General features: G+C 32.1%; 1 protein-coding gene across 22 annotated transcripts in view; it reads right to left on the bottom strand.

Annotated features, from left to right (window-relative positions):
* LOC145261142 (neogenin-like) overlaps positions 1–25,501 on the bottom strand; it is a 396,586-nt gene that overhangs the window by 76,144 nt on the left and 294,941 nt on the right. For 13 of the 22 annotated variants that reach the window (XM_080119417.1, XM_080119423.1, XM_080119424.1 and 10 more), the window contains one exon: positions 7,961–8,245. The exons of 7 other annotated variants lie outside the window; for them this stretch is intronic. In XM_080119417.1, coding sequence (XP_079975543.1) covers positions 7,961–8,245 — 285 coding nt within the window. Of the gene's footprint in view, positions 1–7,960; positions 8,246–19,017; positions 19,099–25,501 lie in introns of all 22 variants that reach the window. 2 more of the 22 variants (XM_080119427.1, XM_080119436.1) reach the window with 1 other exon arrangement.

Genomic DNA, 25,501 nt, shown 5'->3' with positions numbered 1-25,501 from the left:
AGAAGCTTTGTTCATGGAATCTATGTTTAGGTTTAGGCACAGATAAAGAGTGGGGGAAATTATTGATAGTGTTTATAGCCAAACAAATGTTTCTCGTGAATGTTTGGTGAGGGGGGTCCATAAATTGGAGTTCAGACGAGCGCTTGCCATGAAAATAACGATAAAACAGAGACATGCTCGCAACGTCTCTTCTGGCATCCCCCACTTTTCATTAAAGTACTTATTAGGCAGGTACAGGGATGCAACACTGTAATGATGTGACAGGGGTTGGAGCTTAAGTGATGGTGTGGAATCTATTGGATTGGAGACCCTTTTTTAGACCTTGTCTAAGACGGAAAACTAATGGTGGATGCACCAGCCCAGATTTTCCAACAATACTTCAGAGATATAAACTACTCTCATGTGTTAAGTTATTTTTTAGCAATGGTAGAGGGAGTCCATTCTTCTTTGCTAATCACCTAAAGTGCCCCAATTGGAGAATGCTGATGGGGCTGCCCAAGCAGTTTTGCATGCCAGAGTCTTCCACCTTGGGGGGCGCTGGCTTTTCAATATCACTTTTTGTACCTAGTGTCTAATCTACTCACTGTGGGAGAGGAAGGAATACCAACTGTTAAAATCCTTTTAAAAATGTTGTCTATTCAGAAAGGAAGTACCACATTTGGTTAAAAACATTCTCTTTTTTTTATTTTAAATATTTATAACTTATATTTAAGAGTAAATGGTAGTTTGCTTGAAGTATTGCTAATAAAGGAATATATGGAAGTTTTAAAAGCCAAAAGCAATGTGGAAAAGACCGGAATCATGAGAGTAAAGAAAAGAAAAACAAACAAGCAAATAGACGGGTATGTTTGAGTAGAGAAATGTCTAACTATTTATTCATCTATCATTGTTGTTATGTCCGGTGTATATAAAGTCTGTTGGTGGAATGGAACTTTGGTTAATTTCGGGAGAAAAACACCTCTTTTCAAAAAGAAAACAAAAGTATATTCAAGATGGTGGAAGAGAACAGGATTGAAGATAGAGGTCAGGACCGTAGTAAGATGTGACTAGTCACATTAATCAAAGTTCCATACCACCAATGGACTTTATATACACCGGACATACCAACAATTTGGTTGCAAATTAATTATACAACAAGGTGAGGAATGATAGATGATTAAACAGTTAGACATTTCTCTACTCAAACATACCCGTCTACTTGTTTGTTTGTTTTTCTTTCCTTTACTCTCATGATTCCGGTCATTTCCGCATTGCTTTTGGCTTCCATATATAATATATTAAGTTTTGAAAAAATATCTAATGTCTAATAAAAAGAGACTGTCTTTTATGTAATGTCATTTGCTTTAGAATTATATTTGCTGCATCGATAAAATCATTTGAGAAAACAAAGGGAAAGAAATTATTTTTCTCTTAAAATACCGCATGTTACAAGAAAGTCGTCTAATGATAAGATATTGAAATAAATATAAATACATGTAAGGCTTGTCAGTTATTTCCCTTCCACTGTGATATTTTAAATATATCTATACTCCTGTAATTTTTTTTTTTTTGTGTATTGATATTCATATTAAAAACACTTTTTTCTATTTATTTGAAAAGGAAATACAACTTTGTTATATATAGTCGTGGAATTGCATTCATCTGCAAAAGATCTAATTTGCATTCCTTTAAAACTCATTTTAATTAATTCCCTCATAGTTAACTAAAGATGATCATCCCATAAGAAAACCAAAAAAACTGTTTTTCTTATGGGATGATCATCTTTAGTTAACTATTACATGTAATTATATTAATGCAGATATTGTACATGATTTATACTTGCGTAATATTTGCGTAAAAGGGTTATGGTAGACCCAAACTTCTTTCTATATATATTTATGTATGCATATATAAATTTGTATGAAAAATTTTGCCTACCAAACTCCTCTGTTAGTTTTTTGTCTACAGGCATGAAACTTAATATATAGGGTATACGAACCCATGCAAAACGTTATATTTGGGTTTTAGCCAGGGAAAATCGGTGCAAAAGTGTGAAAATTAAAAAAATGGAATTTGCCAGGTGAAGGTTGAATGACGGCATGACGAATATGCATGCGTAATGTAATAGTTAGTGGTTAATGTTTAAATTTTTAGCCTTGTAGCAAACATGTCTTCATAGGTCAGGCATTAATGTCAAAAGAAAAAGTAAATTGTAAGCTAAGCGTTTTGGTTTCGATTCTCAGTGGTGGCGCAGAGTCATTTTTTTAAAAACTTTCTAAATCATTACTATATATTGGGTCTAATATAATATAATAAAAAATACAACATCTGTATTAATCAAAATATCGTATTTAGGTGCATTTTATGACCGAGCAATGCCGGGTGGCCTGCTAGTTACCATTTTGCACATTTTTCAGGCAAATTGTTAATAAAAAAAACATCAATTTCGATTTTGGGCTGTGTAGGATGTTTTGTGTTAATGAAGGAAGTGGCTTTAAAAACTGAGCACTATTGTGATGTTTGAAACATATTTAAAAAAGATTTGAACAAAGGGTTATCATTTTGCAGATTTTAGGATATGCATTGATGAAAAAGGTAAGTTCAAAATGTGAGTACTACTGGAAATGAAAACAATTGCAGTACAAGTGTAAGGAAAGGGTTGGTTGTGTTAAGTGCATACATACATACTAATAAAAGGAGGATGCTTATGTGGACGCAATGCCACAGTACCGACTTTTGGCAATAGGTTGGGAAAGGGTGATGGTTCATCAAGGGAGGAGGGTATGACAGTAAAAGTACAAGAATTGCAACAATGCATCAAACCGACATTTTTGGAGGGAAAAATGGTGGAGGCTTATAATAACGGTAAAGTAGGGATAAGTGCAAAGGATGCTGGGAAGGGATGCAAAGGATGCTGGGAAATGCTAGGTTTTTGTAATTAAAGAATATTAGTGGAAAATTAATTTCTTATTAAAATATTTTGTTATTAATTAAAAGAGGAAACAAGACTTAAATCTTCAAATGTAATGGAAAAACTTATAAACAGTTCACGCTTATATTCATCAACTGATCACATATCGGATAGGTACCTGCCTCAGGACAGGTAAAATTAATTCCCTGAACAGAACAGTTTTGCATCATTTTTATGACCCCTATGAAAATAAAATCAAGATATAATGCTACTAAACCTATATATAAAACCTTATTCGAATTTTCACCAAAACAGATGATTCTAGAAAATTTAATACTTAATCAATTATAATTCTAATAAAAAATTATTAGAGGAGAGGTTGCATCATGTATGTTCACTAAAAGATTAAACAGTGCAAGAGAGAAATAAAGAGAGAGAGAGAGAGAGAAAGAAAGGGAAAGAACGACAGGCGATAGGCGATCAAATTAGCAAAAAAAAAAAAAAAAAAAGAAAAGAAAAAAAAACAATGAAAAGAAAAGAAAAAAGGAAAGTAAACCAACATTTCCCAGCTGATATTTTCACAGACTTTCACAAAAGAAACAAACGAATTAATTTTTTTAAGCGCAGAAGAGTATGTATCTGTTTGTTTAGAGTCATAAAATAATTTGGGTGAGGGGAGTTTTTATACTCTTAACAATGATAATGAAAATACTAACATAGATTATAATACAAAAAAAAATAATACCAAGTTAAAGGTATTCAAAAGGGAAAACTCCTGAATTAAATGAAGTTATTAAGAGTGTTCAATAAAAAGAGCCTATATACCAGCTTGCTGTACAACTAGTGTCTGGAGTGAGAGATTGCCAATTAATGTTAAAGATTCTCCTAAGGCATGTTTGATGGCACCTTTATGTGTTGATGATAGACGGTCCATTATTCTGCGGAATAAAGGAGTATTGACAAGACACACGGCGTGTACATACTTAAGTGCACATTGATGGTCAAAGCTACTGAAGGCCTTACTGATCCCATTTATCTTTAGAGTTGTATCAGTCGAAGGAGTAATCTGATTTCAGATAAACAGTTACATGTTTTTCAATAAATATTAACCTATTCATTTTTTAATAACTCGTTTAGCATAATAGTATGTAAAATAATTTGTTTTTGAACATCTAATGAAAATATCATTTTCATGGAATGATATAAATGGCTTTTGGTGTTATATAAAGCAAACAAATGGAATTTATTGACATTTGTGTTTTTCTAAATGCTATAAATACTATTCTAAAATAAATGATTATAATACAGGTTTGGGAACATAAATTCAAGTTATTTGTACAGTTCTGACCCTAAAATTATCCTCTAGTTGGCCGAGTTGGTTAAAGAGACATCAGCTAAAAATCTGTGTTTTTAGGTTTGTGCAAATGATGTATGGGAGATTTTTCCTAGCTGATGACCTTGTACCAAATAGAGGGAGGGTATACTACAAATCACTGTGAAAAGGAGCATTCCAACACCTTCCTTTTCTCAATTAAATGAGCATCAGTGGGACAATAGCAAAAGAAGTGGAACAAAATCCACGCATAGTGGACAAGTCCTTCAGTTCCACTCTCTTTTAGCTATACCAGTACGTTAGAATTGTTTTTTCCCAGCATCCAGAATGCTTGGTTAAAATCAGCCAGGAATGATGGCAACCTTCTGTCTCTTGAGACAATGGCATTCTGCATCTAGTTTGGTTTACTACAGCGTCTGCTGTGGCTAACCAGGTGCAGGCCCGGGCAGGTAATAAGAGAACCTTTGTTTGCGATTTATCAGGGCCCCTTCTTGGCATTGCAGGCAGACTTCAACGGAAAGGCAAGCCAATACAGCTGGTGCCAGTGTGGATGCAGGAGCTGCCGGAAAGATGTTGCAGAGCTTCATCATCTGCTCATCGGAACTCCAGACAGGATTTTTTGTCAGGGTCTACTCCCCTAGCTTTTGCCAAGTCATCCACAAGGCAGGAATATGTCCTTGGTATCATTCTGACTGGTGAGCAGATCATTTATTTTATTAGAGATATAGTTCAGGACCGAGCTAAACTAGAGCCTCTCAAGCAAGGTTAGAGGGTTATTGCCAATTACCTGAAGAGGCACCTCTAGCAGGGGAGTTGGTAACTGACCAGACTGCCACTTCGATAGAATCCACCTCCACCTTTCACTATTGTGTCACATTTTACAGTAACAGGAAGTAAATCAAATCAGCGATGTCAATAAGCGTTTGTCTCTAGGCACCAAAGCCAACAGAGCCTAGGCCATTGTTGAAACGGCTTCTTCCTTGTTGACTGAGGTTGTTTTGTTACATACGGTATATATTTATTCAAAACGTTTCTGCGGCTCTTTTAACGCATACTTGACGGCACAAAATTGCGTATGTTACGTACTGCTGTGTTTAACAAATAAAATGACAACTTTTTTTGTCTATAAAAACAATTGACTTTATTTTGTTATTCAGCATGCCGCTGGTTGCAAGAGGGAGAGAGGATGGTGGTAGCAGTGTTTTGGTGACGACAGGTGAAAAATGTATCAACACATGCCTTTGTTCCAAGAGTGACTGTCCTTTCGTTCAAACTGATTTTTTATTTAGTTTGCAGTGGCCTTTCCGAACATAATTTTCAATTCATAAACTCTGTTTTCATCATTTATTGTTTTGATCACTCTGCCTAGTTTGTGTTGATGTTTGATGCTTGTGTCAAAGTTCAACAACCAGGTCGGTCTTTTGTTGTCATTTTGGTTTGTTCTGGGTGTCCTCACCCCATTAGCCAACAGTTTATTTTTTGTTTGATTCTGTGAAAACCGGAAGTGGCTGATTTGTTCAAGAAAAGAAGTATTCTTTCTAAGAAAAGGTTGTTAAATACACAATGCTACAGTTTTTGATCTAATAAACATTGAATATGAAAACAAAGCTAATAAATGTAAGTCACGGTTTTGATAAAAAAAAAAAAAAGTGGCTATGAACAGAGCTTCATGATAACTGGTGTTTTTTCCCCTCAGCACCAAAAGCCAACAGAATCATGTTAAAATGGCTTCTTCCCTTTTCACTTTGGTATGTAGTTGGTTCTGTTCAGTTCTGGGTTTACCCGCCCAAGATTTGCCTTCTCCCTTTGAGAAGGAGGTTAATTTATTGCTAATTGCTGAGGAATGTTGATGGAACTACCCAGGCATTTTTTGAGAACCAAAGTGCTCTTCTTCTAGGGTGCCGGCTCTTCAATCCCACTTTCCGACCCTTGTGTCTCATCTTCCTGCTATAGAAGAGAGATACATAAAATGGTCAGTTGATAAGCAAGCTTCTGAAATCATCCACCAGGCAGAGATCAACCAGAAAGGGTGACATTCCAAAGAAACAGAAAAATAAAAATATCTATTCTAAAAAGTCTTTTCCTCGAAAAAGATTGACCACAGATCAGTCATTGGGGGTGGCATAAAAAACAGAAGAAAAAAGCTTGACCGCAGTATATAGCAATGACAAAACAAGTACTTTCGCACTTTGCGTACCAGATTTCCATAAATGTTGGCTCAGGCTCGACTGGTAGCGGACATAAACTGCCAGAATATACCTAAAGCTGACCAAGTTGATCAACCAATGAAAAGCCATAACAAATGTGCTTAGCCAATAAAAATCGAAGCGGACGACTTAATAAATTGGAAGAAAAAAATGCATTTTTTTATTATGCAAAAATTTAATCAGTCCAACCCTAATCGCGCACAAATTTAATCAGTCTAACTCTAATCTTATCCCCCCCCCAATTTAGTTTATAATCACATGCAAATTTAATCAGACCAACCCTAAACCTAAACTTTATAAAAAAATTTAGTTTTTAATCATGCCCAAATTTAATCAGTTCAACCCTAACCCTAAAAAAAGTGTTTTTATTTATTTAAATTATTCATGAAACTTACGGGAGGTTGTTATATTTTATTGTTTTTACAGTTTTTTTTCATAATAATTAATATCCGATAAATGTTATTTTTTGTTTCCTAGTGTTTTTAATATTTGATTGGTGATTCAAATTTCTAAATACCAATAATAATTATTAATTTTCATCAATTTCTATAATTCAGCGCAAACATAAGAATTTCTGTTGCACAAAAAGGAAAATTTTGGTGCGTCAAAAAATTTGCCTGTTATTTTAATTTTATGTTTGAGTAAAAATATGTCGGCAATTTGACTGGAACTTGGACTGACTGCTTATCATAATACAAACAACTACTTCAAGCCTTAGAAACTGCAAATTATTAATAATATCGAGCATGAGCCAACATCACAGAAATCCAGTGCGCAAAGCAAAGAAATACCACAAAAAAATCACACTAATTGACCAGAAGCATTAGGATAACAAAAAAAAAAAAATATTCCAGAACTTAAAACGTGTAGAATTTCGTGTTTTTGAACATTTTTGAGATGAGGATTTATAATTTGGATCATTCGAACTACTGTTCTCATCTAAAGTTTTATTTGCACAACGTTTCGGCCCAATGTAACCTCCAACCTTCTTCAGGTATATCTTTCTGCCGGACTTGGGAATCTGCATGGAATTTCAAACGGAAATTTTTACTTAATCCGGGGATCTGTTGCGTACTGGATAAAGTACTGGGTAAAATTCAATTGCAATTGACAACTCTTCTGAAGGTTGAAGTTACGACTCTCAGTGCGGGGCGATATAAAAAATAAAAAAATAAAATAAAATACAAATGCGAATTACTTAAAGATTTCTGCTCGGTCACGGCTGAAGGAATGAGACAGTACTACCCCTCGTAGATTAAACGAAGAGTTCCATTTTTAAATTTTGGGCAACTCCCCCCCCTCCCAAGTTCAACAAGATACACCTGAAGAAGGTCAGAGATTACATTGGCTGAAACGTTGTGCGAATAACACTCAAGATGTGAAGACTCATCCAAACAATCTAAATACTACACGAGAATTCATTAGCATTTACATCCCCCATAACCCGGGACAACCAAACAGATACAAACTCATAATTGAATTTAGTGCGCCATACATCATCATCATCATCATATACATTGTTTTGCCTACCTAAATGTTTGGGGACGGGGTTGCCATGGACATTTTGTGATGGAGGTCCCGGGACCGTAAAGCCTTTCAGTGGGCTGGCAGGACCTGATGCAATGGTAGTGCCAAGGGGTTGTCGCGAAAGCGTAGCGGAACTCCCTGCACCACCAAAGGCACCAGAGCTACTGTCACCGGCTGAGGCAGAGGTAGTGGTGAGCTGGGGTTCAGGTTGGAGTACGGCGTACTCATGAGAGGTCACGCAGGGGGTATGATCACCCCCCAAGTGCAGTGATGGAGATGAGCAATAACCTGGAAAGGAGAAAGTTCGGAAGATCCGTTTTTTAATAGTGGAAAAATAAAATTTGGGGAAGAAAAAAGGTGGGGATATCAGGATACAAGGATAAGATAGATTCTCGTAAATGCATCTACACCAATTTTTCTATAAATACAATTCAACTACACCTATATATATATATATATATATATATATATATATATATATATATATATATATATATACATACACCAATACAATTAATCTTTATTATACTAATGAGTTAAAAGCCACTAGAGGATAAGAGTAAAGAGATTGCTAGTTGGATGATAAACAATGATACTTGAGGATTGGAAACAATAATGGATAAAATTAAATTACTAAAAAGGATACTTGACAAGTATTTGTTTACATTGGACTTGAAAATTACCATATTACAGTCTGCAGGGAAGCATTTGTATAGCAGTGTTTTCTACAAATGAGATGTTCTTGGAAAGAAATTGTTCATGGATATTTTATCTGATTTTAGGTACACAGGAGAAAGAAAAATTCTTTGGTAATAGCTAGATGAGTTCTTGCTTTAAATGTGTTACAGGGAGAAGCCAGAAAATAAAGCTGTTAGTACAAATAAGTTTTGGCCTGTCCACTAAGGTTGTCACAAATGTCCAACAGTCTTTTTTTATATCATTAATCAATAATAAGACTTAGCTAGAAAAGTATATTTCATCAGTCACAAGTTTATACTTCCATAAAAACAATCAGTGGAAGCTGATTCCCATGTAGCTGAGCCATCACTCTGGCACATTGTAATTATTCCTTTACATAAACATTAGTTCTTTGTTCTCTTACATTTCCAAAACATTTCTATAGGATTAAATGTTTCTATAGAATCCATTACATAAAATAATTTGTACATAAATTGCATTCGTAGATGCATTGTCGGAGATGAATTGCATTTGTAGATGAACTGTCAGAGATGAATTGCATTCGTAGATGGACTGTCAGAGATGAATTGCATTCGTAGATGGACTGTCAGAGATGAATTGCATTCGTAGGTGGACTGTCAGAGATGAATTGCATTCGTAGATGGACTGTCAGAGATGAATTGCATTCGTAGATGGACTGTCAGAGATGAATTGCATTCGTAGATGGACTGTCAGAGATGAATTGCATTCGTAGATGGACTGTCAGAGATGAATTGCATTTGTAGATGGACTGTCAGAGATGAATTGCATTTGTAGATGGACTGTCGTACATGAATTGCATTTGTAGATGAACTGTTGTAGATGAATTGTATTATTGCAGATGAATTTTATGAACACTGAGAGGATTAACTGAACAATCATAGTAGGGATAGGTTTTAAATAATGAAAGGATGATACGAACATTTGACAATTCTATTAATGATTTCTGAAATACAGTGAACTAAAACAAAGCAGTAGAAGACTAAAAAGAAGGGGAAAATAAATGGCGTTCTACAGCAAAGCCTAGTCATGACACACAACATGCTGAAGGTTGATCCCAAACTAATTTAAAAAAAAAAAAAAAAAAAAAACAAAGAAAAAAAAAAGTAACACAATTTTAACAAACACACAACCAAGAAAGACTAAAATACATTTTTTAACATAATATCAAGGATTTATTATTAACTCCTTGTTAACTGCGTGAAAAAAAAACAAAATATGTTTTTAATTTTATGCCATAAAATTTTCATACTTTTTTTAAAAACTATTATTGAACCAAAAATTATGTAAAAAAATTATACTTACAAATTTAACACAGATGTAGTTACATATGTTGATATTATATTTCTTCTCTGTTTTTGTTTTAATGGTTATGTTAAATAAAACTATTTCTTTTTAATGTTTTCTTTCTGTTTAGCGGAAGTCTTGCCAGTGTATTCTGAGAAAAAGTCTCTTCTGATTAATACTTATGTAATTCCAGTTGGATTTTAAAAGTGGACATAAAAAAGAACTAGTCTTTACTTTGAAATTATGCTTTTTTCAGAATGATTTTATTTTTAATAGAATATGTTATAATCAAAATATATCCTTTTAGTCTTCAGCCTGAATTTCGTTTTTCAGAATGGTTTTATATAATAACTTTTCAATGTTCTTTTTAATATTATGCAATAAAAAGATTCTTTTTAGTATTTACATTGAAATGTTTCTTTTTTTAAAAAATATTTTGTAATAAAAATATATTTTTTAGTCTTTATACTGAAAATTTTTTTAAAAGTTATTTGAAAAATATGTAATAAAATTTTGAATTAAAAAAGATATTTTTATTACAAGATATAAAAAAATAACATTTAAGTAGTAAATACTGTTTTTTATGTTACCTTTTAAAATATATTTTCAAAGTAAAAACAAGTTTTTTTTCATATAATTTTAAAATGGAACCAAATATTGATCAAAACGGACTTTTCTTCAATACACACCGGCAAAACTTTTGCTAAAAATGTAAAAATTATTTTAACTTAAAAATATTAAATAAATTGAGACAAGAAAATTTCCAAAATTAAATTTGATTAAAAGAAGAAAAAAAATTTTTTTTTAAAGAATTTTGTTTTGACAATATATCCAAAATAATAGAATAAATAAATCATATACTTACTTAAATTGAATAAGGTAAGATTTATTCAAATGTAAAAAGCAAATGAAATTTCTTTGAATTTCTTTAAGCGACTACAAAAGAAAAACCAGCACAAGACAGAAAAGAGAAGCAGAAAATGGATCGCTTGGGATCGGCCTCCAGTTAACATTGTGTAGCATGACATGCTCGGGCTTTTAATCTAGAACATCATGTTAACAGCTAAAAGTTGTTTAACAGACAAACATAGCAGTTAGATCAATTAGAAGCAACCATAAGAAACCCTACTCTATAGAGAAAAAAAATATCAAAATACTACGCACTACCATTTCCCAGAGGACAGAAATTAAATTCCATATAATTGGATTGGGCTAAATATCTCCAAATAATTAAAGGATTTTCATTTTTATTAGAACAGAGCAACCAAGAGAAATACACAGACAAAAAAAAAACAAAACAAAAACAGATAAAATAAACAAAATCATACAATTATGCTAATGTCTAGTGATCATCTTTGATTCTGCCATAATGTCATATTATCCATAGAAAAACAAAACCATAAGTCAATCGTGAGATTCATAACTTTGCCTGATAACATAAGATCAGGGTTCACACAGATTTTTAATGTCTATTTTCAAGGACTTTTCAAAACGTTCCCCAGACAGAATTCATGTTTTCAAAACAAAATTTGATATACAAAGAATGATATATTAAACCAAAAAACTAATATTTTAATTAATACTTATAAAATATTTTAATAATACTTAAAAAAATATTTTAATACTATTTATTTCGATATTGAATTTAAAGGTACTTGTACAGTTTAATCAAGACATTAAAAAATGAAAATATCGGAAAAAAAAAAAGTTATATTATACGTACCCGTTTTGGATGAAGTTCTCCGAAAAAAATTCACTTAATTTGATCGAGTAGGTTTTTTTTTTTTTTTACAGCGAAAAAACATGTTTTTATGACAGCGCACTGGAGGCAGGCATGTTTTGGATTTTTAGAAAACATCATGGGGAGATAACTCAGTCTAAAGCGCCAACACCCCGCTCCCCATCTTAAATAATAGCTTTTCTTCCTAAAAATCGAAAAATAGCTACCTTTTGATTAGTATGATAACAAATTGTTTTTGAAATTTTTTTTTTTCGGAGAACTTCATTCCATAACCGATATGTACAATATAACTTTTTTTTTAAAATTTTTTTTTTAATATTTCCATTTTTTAATGTCTTGATTAAACTGTACAAGTACCGAATTTAATTTCAGCTACATCCATGAAGTATATGGATAACAACTGGTAGTTTCCTGATAAAGGGGCGTAACTCTTGCATTGACAATACTGAAAATAATCTGATGTAATTTAAGAAGAATGTATTTATTTCGATTTTATTTTTAATATTTAAAAAAATATTTCAATAGTATTTTAATTAATACTAAAACAATATTTCAACAGTATTTATTTCGATTTAATTGTTAATATTTAAAAAAAAATATGTCCATGGTATTCATTTTCATTTTATTTTTTAATATTCCGGCAAATTTTTACTCAACATAAAGAATACGATTTCCAAGCCCTTTAGAAGATATTTCTCATAGTTTCAAGTCCCTTTCAAGGTAATAATAAAAATAAGACCTTTCCAAGACAAAGCTCAAAATTCACGGACCATGTAAGATGGTTTTCTTTGGATGCTTACTAAAATATTCCCAAAATAGAAACATGGATAACTCAAATATCTATTTATCTGATCCGGTTGAATATTTGCATGGTAATTTTTCTTACCAAAAACATCAAAATTTATACATCAAATTTAGAATGAAAAATAAAAGTGTTTCTATATGTAGAACCATTAAATAAATTGTTAATTTAGCCCACTCTTTTTTTTTTTCTTTGGTCATAAAACTTAGCAATAGACAGAGGCTACTAAGCTGATTAAGGAATGCATAAAACTTAGACATATCATGATAGTTAGACAATACAGAACCCTGAAAATGTGACAGTGATAAATGTTCATTCACACAATTCTGAGGCAGCAGGTTCAGGACTGCAGAACACAATGCAAAAGGAGATTGCCGAATGTCTAAGGTGAATGTATATCATTGCAGGTTAGGTCTGTTCAGCCGCAGCACAGGACAATATTTAAGCATTGTAGTGGCGCAAGAACCATGAAATAATCTGTAGGAAACAGAAGCAACTGTTACATTCTGTCAAGTAGACAGCAGATATAATCCAAGCAGATCATATACTCCAGAGGGAACAGGGTCGCGGCAGTAAATATGCAGTATATATATATATCTAATAACAATGTTGTAGACGCTTAAAAGAATCAGAGAACACCTTGCTAACTCCAACAAACACTAGGGACTCGTATTGCAAGTGGGGACAGATCATTGCCTTGCAAAACCTAGTCTGCAAACGGAATTTGGTAGCCTAGGATATGCAGCATGTAAAGCTTCCTATTAATCCTATTGGATATATACAAGATGAGTGGTTGTTGAACCTGAGATTGCTGGATATTATTACTCCCAGATAGTTATGACATTTCGAGAATATCACAAATGGGTCTTCAAACCAAATCTCATGGACGGACAGGGACAGGAGAGAGATATTTAGAGGACAATAGCAGAACTGTTTTTGCTGGGTATAAATAAAGGAGGCCACAAAGTGTAAAATGAAACTCATACAGTATTGGAACCTATGCCTTCGAAAGCAGGAAAATTTACCGTGGCTGTTATTTTAGACCATCTGACTAATAAGATACACAGAGAAAGCTGCATTTATACAAAGCAGTGTGATACATAATATACGGTCACAAATAAATTACAATTACAAAATAAATGCAGAAATATTTATTTATGTATTTGAGGAGATCAGAACAACATAGGTACCGTCGGTTTCAAATCCAAATAAAAGAAACCTATAGTTGATCTCCTACGTCAGACTCTCATCATCCTCTGTTAATGCCTGTTTTTCCAGAAAAAGGCAGTCTTTGTTTTGATTTGACACCAACGTTGTATTGATCTTCTATAAGACATATATAAATAATTAAATATTATGTTCCTATTTTTCAATTTTTCTTAATAATTGAGCACTCTGCTGAGTTCTCTCCCACTAGCTATATATATATATATATAACTACTTAATTTTATCACATAAATTAATATACGAAAATATAATTTTATGCGTAAATTTTCAGTATTTACTTCAACAATGCTCAATGCATAAGTAGAGCTAGGTAGTAAGTTATAAAAATAATAATGACAGTTAAGCTACACAGAATATTCCGCGCTTCATTCTCATGAGAAATGGTCAGGCATAAGAATATTCTGTGTAGCTTAATTGCCATATATATTTTTATAACATATACATATATAATTTTTTTAATTTCATGCATACACATATTATAAGGTGATATGATAAATTACGTATAGATTTTTGTTATTTATATTAACAAGGTCCATACATGAGTAGTGTGTGATAGTACTTACTAATATATATATATATATATATATATATATATATATATATATATATATATAAATTTCTATCTAAAAACGAGGGAGGGGAGTGTTAGGATAGTTCCACTTTCTCTAGGAATACAGAAGACGGAAAGGCTTTTGTTTATAGTAGTTTTTTTTTTTTTTTTTTTTGCAGATGGCCTTTATAGTCCTTTTTTAAAGTTTGCATCGTATTATTTATATTGAATGCATACATAGTGTTTTTGATTCATCCATGACTAGAAGCGCCCTCCTAAATATATATTGGATATTTTATTTATTTATGTATTTATTGAGCTCCTACAAACTCTTTGGATATTTTGCTCACTCATTTTATTGACTAATTCTTTGCTTTGCAATTTTGGATTCTGCCATTTCGAATATATGGATGATAACTTGAAAGATTACCTTATTTGCATTTTTATTTCTTTGTTTGAATTTGTGATGGATTCATAAAATAAATATTTTAATTGACTTCTTTTTTTTTTTTATTTTGGTCGCTTATTTTCTTATTTTTAATGCTCTATCCAATATACTGAGCTTTCCATCATCTTGATAGTTTCTAAGATAAATATATAATAGTTATCTAATATATAATAGTTATCTAATACATAATAGTTATCTAATACATAATAGTTATCTAATATATAATAGTTATCTAATATATAATAGTTATCTAATATATAATAGTTATCTTATATATAATAGTTATCTAATATATAATAGTTATCTAATATATAATAGTTATCTAATATATAATAGTTATCTAATATATAATAGTTATTTTTCTAATTAGTACAATGATAAATAATTATATTGCTATACTTAAACATAATATCATTGTGATGTGTTATGATACATTGGGTTATGATATGGCATAAAATATATCATAAACCCATTTATGGGTTATGATATGGCATAAAATGATATGACATAAAATATATCATAAATGGCATAAAATATATCATAAACTTCATTTATTGAGTGCTAAATCTCGTCCCAATTCTGTAGAAGCACCAATTGGTTTCATAATATCTTATAAAGCCAATTGGTGCTTCTACAGAATTGGGACGAGATTTAGCACTCAATAAATGAAGTTTTCAAATAAAAAACAATGATTTCAACTGATTTTTTTCGTCAATTCTAATAAGTTACAATGGTAGCTTCCAAATTATGCAGTCGAAATTACCTGAATATTATTCAATTATTAAACAAAACAACTTTAATCGTGTTAGCAGGTGAAAATTTGCCACGATCTTGTTTAAATTGAAACGGAAAAATACCCCCCCTTTGAACTCTTTTGTGTCTTATGATCGTTTTTATTAAATTCTATTTTTTATTTTCTTAAATAAATAATTTTCTACCTTATCGATTTTCATAATTTTTGGATATAATCATCTTTAAAAATACGAGGAATACATAGATACCATTGTTTTCATATGAAATTCAGTGTTATGATCCGAAATTTCGTCCCAATAGTGTAGAAGCACCCCCCAAAAATCATAATATATTTTATAATATTCTATGAGATGTCATTATATGCCATGTCATAATACTCGTATATTATAATATATCAGAATATATTATGGAGGATGATCACAAAAAACATTCCCGATTTCTAAAATATAACTTTACTGTATTATTATTACGACACATTGGTAGATGCAATAACTGTTTTTACTTACATTAAAACGTTTATTTGGTAAAAAAAACAAACTGTCAAGCATTAGGCGAGAACAAGATAAATTGCTGCGAATTGACACCTAAATATTTGAAGTCTTGATAATGACTAAAAAATTAAAAATAAAACAAAATACTATTAAAAACCCATCCAATAAATGTCACGGCAACATTTACTGGCTGGTTTCTAACAATATTTTGTTTTATTTTAATTTTTAAGTCATTATCGAAATTAAAATATCTTGGTGTCAATTTGCGGCTATTTTTCTTGTTCTCACATAATGCCGGACACTATTTGTTTTACGAACCGAATAAACGTTTTAAATCGAGTAAAATGACTAAAACCGTTTCCAAATAGGGAGAAGAGTAACTTATTTTGCCATGGATAACATTTATTTGTTATAGCTAATGCTCGACACTATTTTTCAAACCAAATAAACGTTTTCATGTAAGTAAAAACACTAAAAACTTTTCCAGGTAGGTAGAAGAGTAACTTATCTTGCCATTTGGTAACATTTACTCATTATATATTTGTTTGTTGACCCCTTTTTCATACCAATGTGTATTGAAAAACAAAACCGGAATTTTTAACCTAATAGATGCCACACTGTCTGCCAAGCTTCAGCTTCTGTCGCATTGCTGCCGACTTGTATCTCTGTACCTTGAGGAACTTACCTCACCTGTGCAACTTCAATGTAAATAGCCCCGACCCACCCGACTAGCAGCAAAATTCCACCCCTTCACAGTAGAGGTCTCTAGATATTTAACAAAATTTTCTAATCTGATAACTTCTTTCCTCGGAGTAATTGTCTTTGGAATACTACTCTCCCTGTTTTCCTGACTGTACAAACATGCAGAAATATAATGTGAACAACCATCTTGCTCCCCCACCATACCCTAGTGGCAATATGTCTTGTTTGAGATTTTAAAAAAAAAACGAGAAGGATGTTGTAGTTTGCTTGAAGCATTGTGCATAGTATGAAAGGCTATATGAATGCAGTTGATAGAAATTACCATGGACACAAGTTAGCATATAGAATATTGTCATTATTTTTTTATATGCTAACTCGTGTCCACTGTGTTTCCTACAAACCACATTGATAAAGCCATCAAACAACTCCTTTCATAAAAAAATAAAAAATAAACAAGTTCAGGTTATAGTTTAAGTCATTTCAAAAGAAAGATAACATCTCTTAAATACAACAAGAGCTCTGTAATGCTTATTGCGGACCCCACACACGTTATATATTCACTACGGCCGGTCATTAAAGATGTGCTTTTCAGTCTATACAATTGCTAAATCTATTTTTTTCATTAGTCTACAATGTATACACACTGACAGCGAGTAAAACACAACACAGCTGATCTATAAAATAGTATTTTGGCTTATTTCACACCAACAACAGTTTTTGGATTTACAGTTGTGATGGGTGTTTGACATCAGTGAAGGTGAGTGGAGGTGGCGTGGATGTGTGACAGTTAAGAATGCCTCAGCTTGTTCTCTGCCTTTGTGACCGACTGCTTTGCTTTCTGTTGTGTCGATTTATATAAACATTCTTTTACCCTGGAATATTTTATACTCTCCATTGTCCATTGTCTCGAATACTTTGACCAATATCCTCTCACATATTTCTGGTCAAATTATTTATTCCAATAGATAATGGTGGAAAGTCCAAGATTCCTTAAATGGATCAGTGTGTGTGTATGCAACCCATTGAATGCCTCTCTTCCCAGGGTCACCGGCCAATCCAACACATACACATGTTTTTGCAGCATTTTAACAGGATTTGCATACATGATGGCTGTCGACTTGCTACATGAATAAGAGCATTAAAAATCTAGACTTTGGTCATGATGAGCGATCCATGATAAATTGTAAATGCCAGGAAAAGCCTGTGCTAAAGTATAATCAGAAGGAGCTTGTATAGCACTGCACCGACAACATCAGTTGGCTCAGAGGTAAGCTGATGTGAGATGTCCAGATCAATACTTAACTATGATATACAAAATCCTCTGAGGTTGCAGATGGATTTAAAAACAAAACCACACACATAAAAACAAAAACGCACACAAAAAAACAAAAACAAATAAACAGACGTTTTCATGATAAAAATTAATTTATAAGAAAAAAAGACAAAATAAATCCAATGGCAAGACCAAAGTAATTGATGAGGAAAAGACAAAACTAATCGATAAGACAAAACTAATGGAATGATTCACACTATTCTAATAATAGTTAGTTTATAAATAATGTGCAAAGACATTTTATGTTCATCTTATGCTACCACCAATCTCCTTATTTGAAAAGATGAGATCATCCTATTTCCCAAGATGCAACACAAAAAATTATTTTAATTCTGTTTTCTCTTTCTCATTGATTAGTTTTGTCTTTTTTTTCTCATTGATTAGTTTCATCTTTTTTCTCATCAATTAGTTTTTTCTTCATTTTCTCAAAAATTACTTTTGTCTTTTTCTGAACTAGTTTTCTCATTTTTCTTATTGATTAGTTTTGTCTTCTTTTTCAAAAGCGCACAAACAAAAACATACATTTTTCATAATAAAATGCATGAATGAATGAATGGATGAACAATGAATAAAAGTGAACACATAAAAAGATTTGAAACATTAAAAATAGAAGAATTCGACCAAAAGGGAGGTAATAAAATAAATTAATGAAAACAAAAAGAAAAAAAAAAGGCAAATATTGAAAGCAATAGGAATCTGGAGAGGAGACACATTTAGCACTCATGTTCACAAAACTCACAACAACAGCAGTAAAAATATTAAACATAATAATGATAAAAAGATCAGTAATAATGCCTATAACAAATTAACACAGCAACCAAGACAACATCTACTGTCACTACAGCTAATATGGTAAGTACAACCACGTTTAGGAAACAAAGTGAAGACCATGGAAAACAAAGGGAGACAACACACGCATATAGTCCAGTATGTCGAAGGTTTGAAAGGGAAAATTGACAACACACACAAAAACATATTCAATTGTTAATATGAAACAAAAGATACATGCCATAACCAATTCTACTTAGGTAGGGTTCGTCAAGAGAATCACCGAGGTTGGGGTCATCATCATCCAGAAGGGCGTGTTTTTCTGCCAGAATCAAAATAAATTCAATCATGCAGACGGACATGCAATAAATAATAATTCAGTGATTTCATAAGTAGGATAGTGATTGAAGGGGAGAAACAAACAAAAATAGAAGGGGGGAGACAAACAAAGTAACAAACTAAAATAATGGGGGTGTGTGAAACAGTCAAGAGAAACAACCACAATGCAACGTACCACATTATCGGCAACAAAATAAATGGGTAAAGATTTTTAAATTATTTTCATCCCATAATAGTTTGGAGACATTGCACATCCCATAATAGTTAGGAGACATTGAACATCCCATAATAGTTTGGAAACATTGCACATCCCATAATAGTTTGGAGACATTGCACATCCCATAATAGTTTGGAGACATTGCACATCCCATAATAGTTTGGAGACATTGAACATCCCATAATAGTTTGGAGACATTGAACATCCCATAATAGTTTGGAGACATTGAACATCCCATAATAGTTTGGAAACATTGCACATCCCATAATAGTTTGGAGACATTACACATCCCATAATAGTTAGGAGACATTGCACATCCCATAATAGTTAGGAGACATTGCACATCCCATAATAGTTTGGAGACACTGCACATCCCATAATAGTTTGGAAATCCTCTCTACATTATCCATGGCACCCAAATATTGGAGACAGAAAGTTTTAGTTGGGAGTGGCCTCTTCAGGGCAGAAGAAGTATGAAGATCTTGATTTCTTCCCCCCCCCCCTTAATCATCAGGATTCGTTCTCCCAGCTTATGTAATAAGATTTGAAGGAAAGCTAAGCCTAATGTTTGATGTCAACCTGGCTGCAGGAGTTGAAAGAGAGTGATAAGTATGCCATCCAACTGCCTTTGGGGGCTACATTTTTAGATAGCAGTTGACTCGATAAGAGTATCCATTAACCCTTTTTATCCCGCAATATATTTAACCAGCCACCCACCTTACCAAATGAATTTAGGCGGATGGGGTACTACTTTTGTTGGTGATGATATGACTAAACATTGTGTTTATATTTACTTGTGCCCCTCACGAAGGTAAAGTTAGACATATGATATGTTTCAAATGTAGGAAAAATCCAGTACCCTAAGAAGGGGCATTGTGGATTAAGGCAAAATTGTGCATTTCTCAGTCTACATTGATTTCACCTTCACTTACCAATGACAGAAAAAGATGGAAAGTAGTATCAAAACAGATACTACACTTTGAACAATAGTCAATATTGATCTGATATAACATTAAAAAACATTTATTGTATAAAATATTATTCTAAAATACTACACGTCTGACTCGGCTGGCTTAAAAGTAGGAAGAAATGCAAGAACATGACTTTAGTATGATTCACAAATTGTCTGTGACACGAACTCACTTTTTGTATTCTTTAAAACCAATCTGAAATTGTAGACATCCAATGATAAAGTCATTGATCTATTATGTAATGGGCAGTTGTCTGTGCGTATGTTTGTATGCCAAGCTAAAAGTAAAAAAACAACTACCACAAGACCCACAAAGTTTCTATTTTCTTGATTGGTATTGCTCCAGACATGAAATATTTAAAATTTAGAAAGAAATATTCTTTGAGACTAAATGGGTGAGGAAAATGGAATTACCCGGTGTTGTTTAAGAGCAATAAATGCAAGATCACAGCTATTTCATTTAAAAAGGGTAGTTCCAGTAAATGAATTACATTATTATTATTATTATTATTATTATGTTGTTGTTTTTTTCAAAAAAGTAAAAAAAAGAGAGAGGAATGGGCTGGGCAGAGGAGAATGCGAGATTTGGGGAGAAGAACAGAAAAATGAGAAGAGGGAAAGGTAGAAAGATCGAGAGAGAAACGTTTTAATATTAATATATTAAACTTCTATTTTGCTTTTTTTTTTTTTTTTTTTTATTTTGTCCTTGGTCACTGCCAGGTAACCCTAGTAGCGATATATGACAAATCTACTTTTTTGTGGATACAAATATAATTAAAAAAAAAAGATTTTTATGTCCATTTATGTAAATTAAATATGTGTGTGTGTGTGTGTGTGTGTGTGTGTGTGTGTGTGTGTGTGTGTATATTATAGAGTGCAATAGACAGGGTCTAAATGAGTAAAGTCTCAGTAAAATATATTTAAAGGTGCTGTGCTCGGAGTATTGCAGTTATGATAAGCTCAATAGGTGTAATTAACTAGAGCTATATAAATAGAAAGGGTGAGGGATTAATAATCGTGAAATGATCATTATAATCATAATTATTATTGTGAGTTTTCAACATAACAAAATCGAATTTATATGTACGATCGTTATTGTTATGTTTCCTCGTATGAAAACTTGATGGATAATTTCACAGTTAGTAATCTTTCACCTTTCCTATTTATATATATATTTGTATTCACAGGATTCACTCCTAAACTAATTAACCTATCATTATAAATTCTGAAACAGGGCTGATAGTAGAGTAATCTTAAGAAAAAAGTTGTGCCCTCCCCTACATCTCTATATGGTAGCTAATTGAAAAGGAGCCTTTAGTTATTATCTATTCATATACTATTAAATCTGTTCATTTTGCCTGCATGTTACCTTGTATCTGTGCACACTTGATGACATCACTAAAGAATGATATTAAAGATGATGTATAACCAGGCATAGTGGATGACATCACAAAATAATTACATCAAATAAGTAGAGGTAAAAAAAAAGACCCTTTATCCAGATGATCCGCAACTTAAAAGGTCTCAAGTCATCTACTAGATGAGCTTGTACACCCCTGGGAATCTAATCTACATAATTATAAAACTCAAATGACCTTGTAACGGGTGTTGTAACCCAACATTACGACTTCCGGTTGCGCATGCGTATGGAAATGAACGATGTAAAAAAAAAGCAGAAAGTATTAACAATTGTTTATTTGGATAATTTAAATGCGAGAAAAAAAATTAGGATGCTGAAAACGTACACAGTAAAACAATATGTTTTATTGTCGCATTGATTATTTATTTGTTTTTTTTTAAATTTGCGTTACAAATAAATAATCAACGCGACAATAAAACATATTGTTTTACTGTGTACGTTTTCAACATTGTTTTTTTTTTCACGTTTAAATTAAGAGATATATCAAAATTTGAATTTAACTAAGTATTATGGTATCTGTTCTCTGTTCAGTGCACATTTATCTATAAATATGGCAAACCACTTAAAATTCAATGGCTGTAAGTTTTTTTTTTTTCAAAAATAATCAATTATAATAAACAGAATGACTCATAGAAATCTATCTATATTCTTTTTTTTAATTTTACATACTTTCATAGAAATGTTTCTGTTATGTCACATAACAATATTTTCTTTACATCACAAGTGTCACGCTCATACATTAATTCCATAGCTAATATAACATACTGAACCAACGGGCCACGGGTAGTCTATATAATACTAAAATTTAAATAATCTTGCTTTGTTGATTGTCTGCACATTGAATGGATTAGGTAGTAGAATAAACGACTGATATGAGAAGTGATGGGAGGAAGGGAAGTCATTAAATGACACCTTTTTTAAAGCCAATTTATTACCCCTAGGTACTTATCCAAACTTAAAAAAAGGTAAAAAATCTCCCTCTGATACAAATAAAAAAAACACATAATCTAAAAGTTTAATGTAGTTTGCTTGAAGCATTGTTTAGTGTGTATATAAAGGTAATTTATAGAAGACAATACAATGCAGAGGTGTAACAGACACAAACTGAAGCAAGTTATCACATAACGATGGGACAAGCTATGCAGATTCATTTTTTATTAATCTATATATATAAAAGCGAAAATGTATGTATGTTTGTATGTGTGTTCGCTTTTTCTGTATGTCTACAAAAAGCTTTTTTCAGAGAAGCGGTCGCTCGCCTAACAACTTTTTAAAACTTTTTATATCACATATAAATCGTAATATCTCATAGTTAACAACGAAGCTCGCCTGTCTATTTAATTTGCTCGATTTCGGGAAGATAAATATTCAACATTTGTCGCTCGCAGCATGTGGGTTAGTCTTTTTCCTGTAACATCTTGGGGAAAAAAAAAAAAAAAAGCGTTCAGCAGTAAATCAAATACTATCCCGCAATCAAACTTCACCTGCCAAATCCAAGTAATTAAATAAATTCAAACGTGTTTCTGTTAGCATCTCGCGGTGGGGCAATCGTTAACGTCGCACGTTTTTTTTTTTTTCACACTTTAATTTACAACTTTGCCTCAACAGTTTGGGTTTGATCCTCATACACTTTTTTTACCCCCCCCCTCCCCACACCTCCAAACACTGGGTACCCCTTGCTAGTCTATATATAAAAGGCAAAATGTGTATGTGTGTGTTTGTATGTCTCGCAAAAATTATATAAAAGGCAAAATGGGCGCAAACATTTTTGCATACTTCTCAGATTGTAATATCTCAGATTCACAAACGGACGCCGTCTCTATCTTTTTATTGATCGAGTTAAACAAAATTCCCACCATAGCGTTGTCTCGGGTGTTTGTTTTGCTTAAAGTGAAACTGTTTGAAAAAGCGGCAAAGCATTTAAATCATCATACATCTGATTGACTATGCTTACATTCAGCGCACGCAACTTACGTCAGTTATCGGACAGCAATTATAAGTGTCATAATGTTTTGTTTTTTTTAAATCCCTCCCACCCTCTTTATAAAATGTATTAAGTGGATTGCTATTACCACCCTCTCTGGTTTTTTGACGGTCGAGACCCAATTCTTTTTCTTTTTCTTTTTTTATTTCAGTATCAAAAATGTAATTGTCTAGTTTAGATGCTTGAAAATACCATAAGGTTGAAATAAATTATTGCATCGACAATTATGTAATTTCCGTGTTATATTTTTATGTTATTGCTCTGTTTACCACATTGAGCTCTCATACCCGGATTTCCTCCTGGAATTATTCCATTATAACACTATATATATATATATATATATTATATATATATATACACACACACACACACACACACGCGTTTTTTTTTGTTTTTATATTTTATACTTGCATTGAGTTCTTACTTGCATCAACATAGTCAGATGGAAGTTCTGTATTGTATGATATTTCGGGAAAATATCCCTTCATCAGATATGTCTTAGAATTTAGTTCACACGTGCATACTGGGGCTACATTATACAAGATAGAACTTCCATTTGACCATGCTGATGCATGGTAAGAATGCAATTAGAAAATATAAAATAACAATACATAGATATTAATAAAGGCTAATCTGCAGAGCTCATTTCACCGTTATATGTGATAATTTGCTTCAGTCTATCTCCTACACCTCTGTATTGCATTCCTTTAAATACACACATAATCAAGTTTTTAGAAGAGTTTAAAGTTTAATTTTTAATAGTTTACATATAATATTAAAACTCTGATAATCCTGTTTGCATACTGAATATTTTGGGAGAAATGAGATGAAAGTGATGGGAGAAGGGAAGCACAATTAAGCCACATCTTTTTTTTTTTTTTTAGGGTCAATTTGTTTCTCCTATCCAGTGGCATTAACCCTAGGTGAATTGAACCTATCTTTTACCGACCAGGTCCAACGTTGCTTAACTTTGGTGATCTAACAAAAACCCTAGATAGATTAAACTAGTTTCCCTCAAGGAAGTGTCTAGGGAATATCATTGCACAATATTTTGATGTAACCTCTGGCCTTATTTAGGTGTATCTTATCAAATCTCTGGAATCTTTCTGTCGAACCTAGAAATCTGCATGCAGTTTCAAATGGAACTCGTTATTTAATTCATGAGAGTAGCATCCTCTCATTTCATCAGGCATGACAGGGTAGAAGTCATAACTAATTTGTAATCGACATTTTTTGAGTTTGAAATTCTGTGCAAATTCTCAAGTTCAACAAGACATATCTAAAGGAAGGTTAGAGATTACATTCACCAAAACATTGCGCAAATAATACTCAAAATGAATATAGTAGTCTGAAGAATCCAAATGATCCAAATAATCAATTCTTATCTCAATCAAAGTTCGATTTTATAAAAAAGAAAAAACGACAAGTTTTTATTTGTATTGGAACAAGATTCAACCATTTCTAACACGTCTCTAAGTTACGTAAGAAAACAATTGACTTTAGAACGTGTAGCATAGTGGCAGTTTTATTGATTTAACTAATAAATGATATACAAAATTACAAACAGCAAAAAGGTTTGGGTTAGAAAGTCACAGGTTAGTTTTGCATTGCTGACAGATAAATAAAAAAAATAATTAAAACTATGGAAGCAGAAAATAGAAACAATTTTAAAATTTAGATAATTATTAATATGGAAAAAACTTAAAAGAAAATATGAATAATTAGTAACGTTAACTTTAATAAAATTGTTTTTTTTTTTTTTTACATTTTTTAGGTGAAAAGTTGAATTTTGTTT

This window comes from Euprymna scolopes, chromosome 37 (genome assembly GCF_053919585.1).
Source record: "Euprymna scolopes isolate OS-2025 chromosome 37, ASM5391958v1, whole genome shotgun sequence".
In the NCBI taxonomy this organism is placed as follows: domain Eukaryota; kingdom Metazoa; phylum Mollusca; class Cephalopoda; order Sepiida; family Sepiolidae; genus Euprymna; species Euprymna scolopes.
The sequence above is the reverse complement of the archived record's forward strand: the minus strand, read 5'-3'. Positions and strand labels throughout refer to the sequence as shown.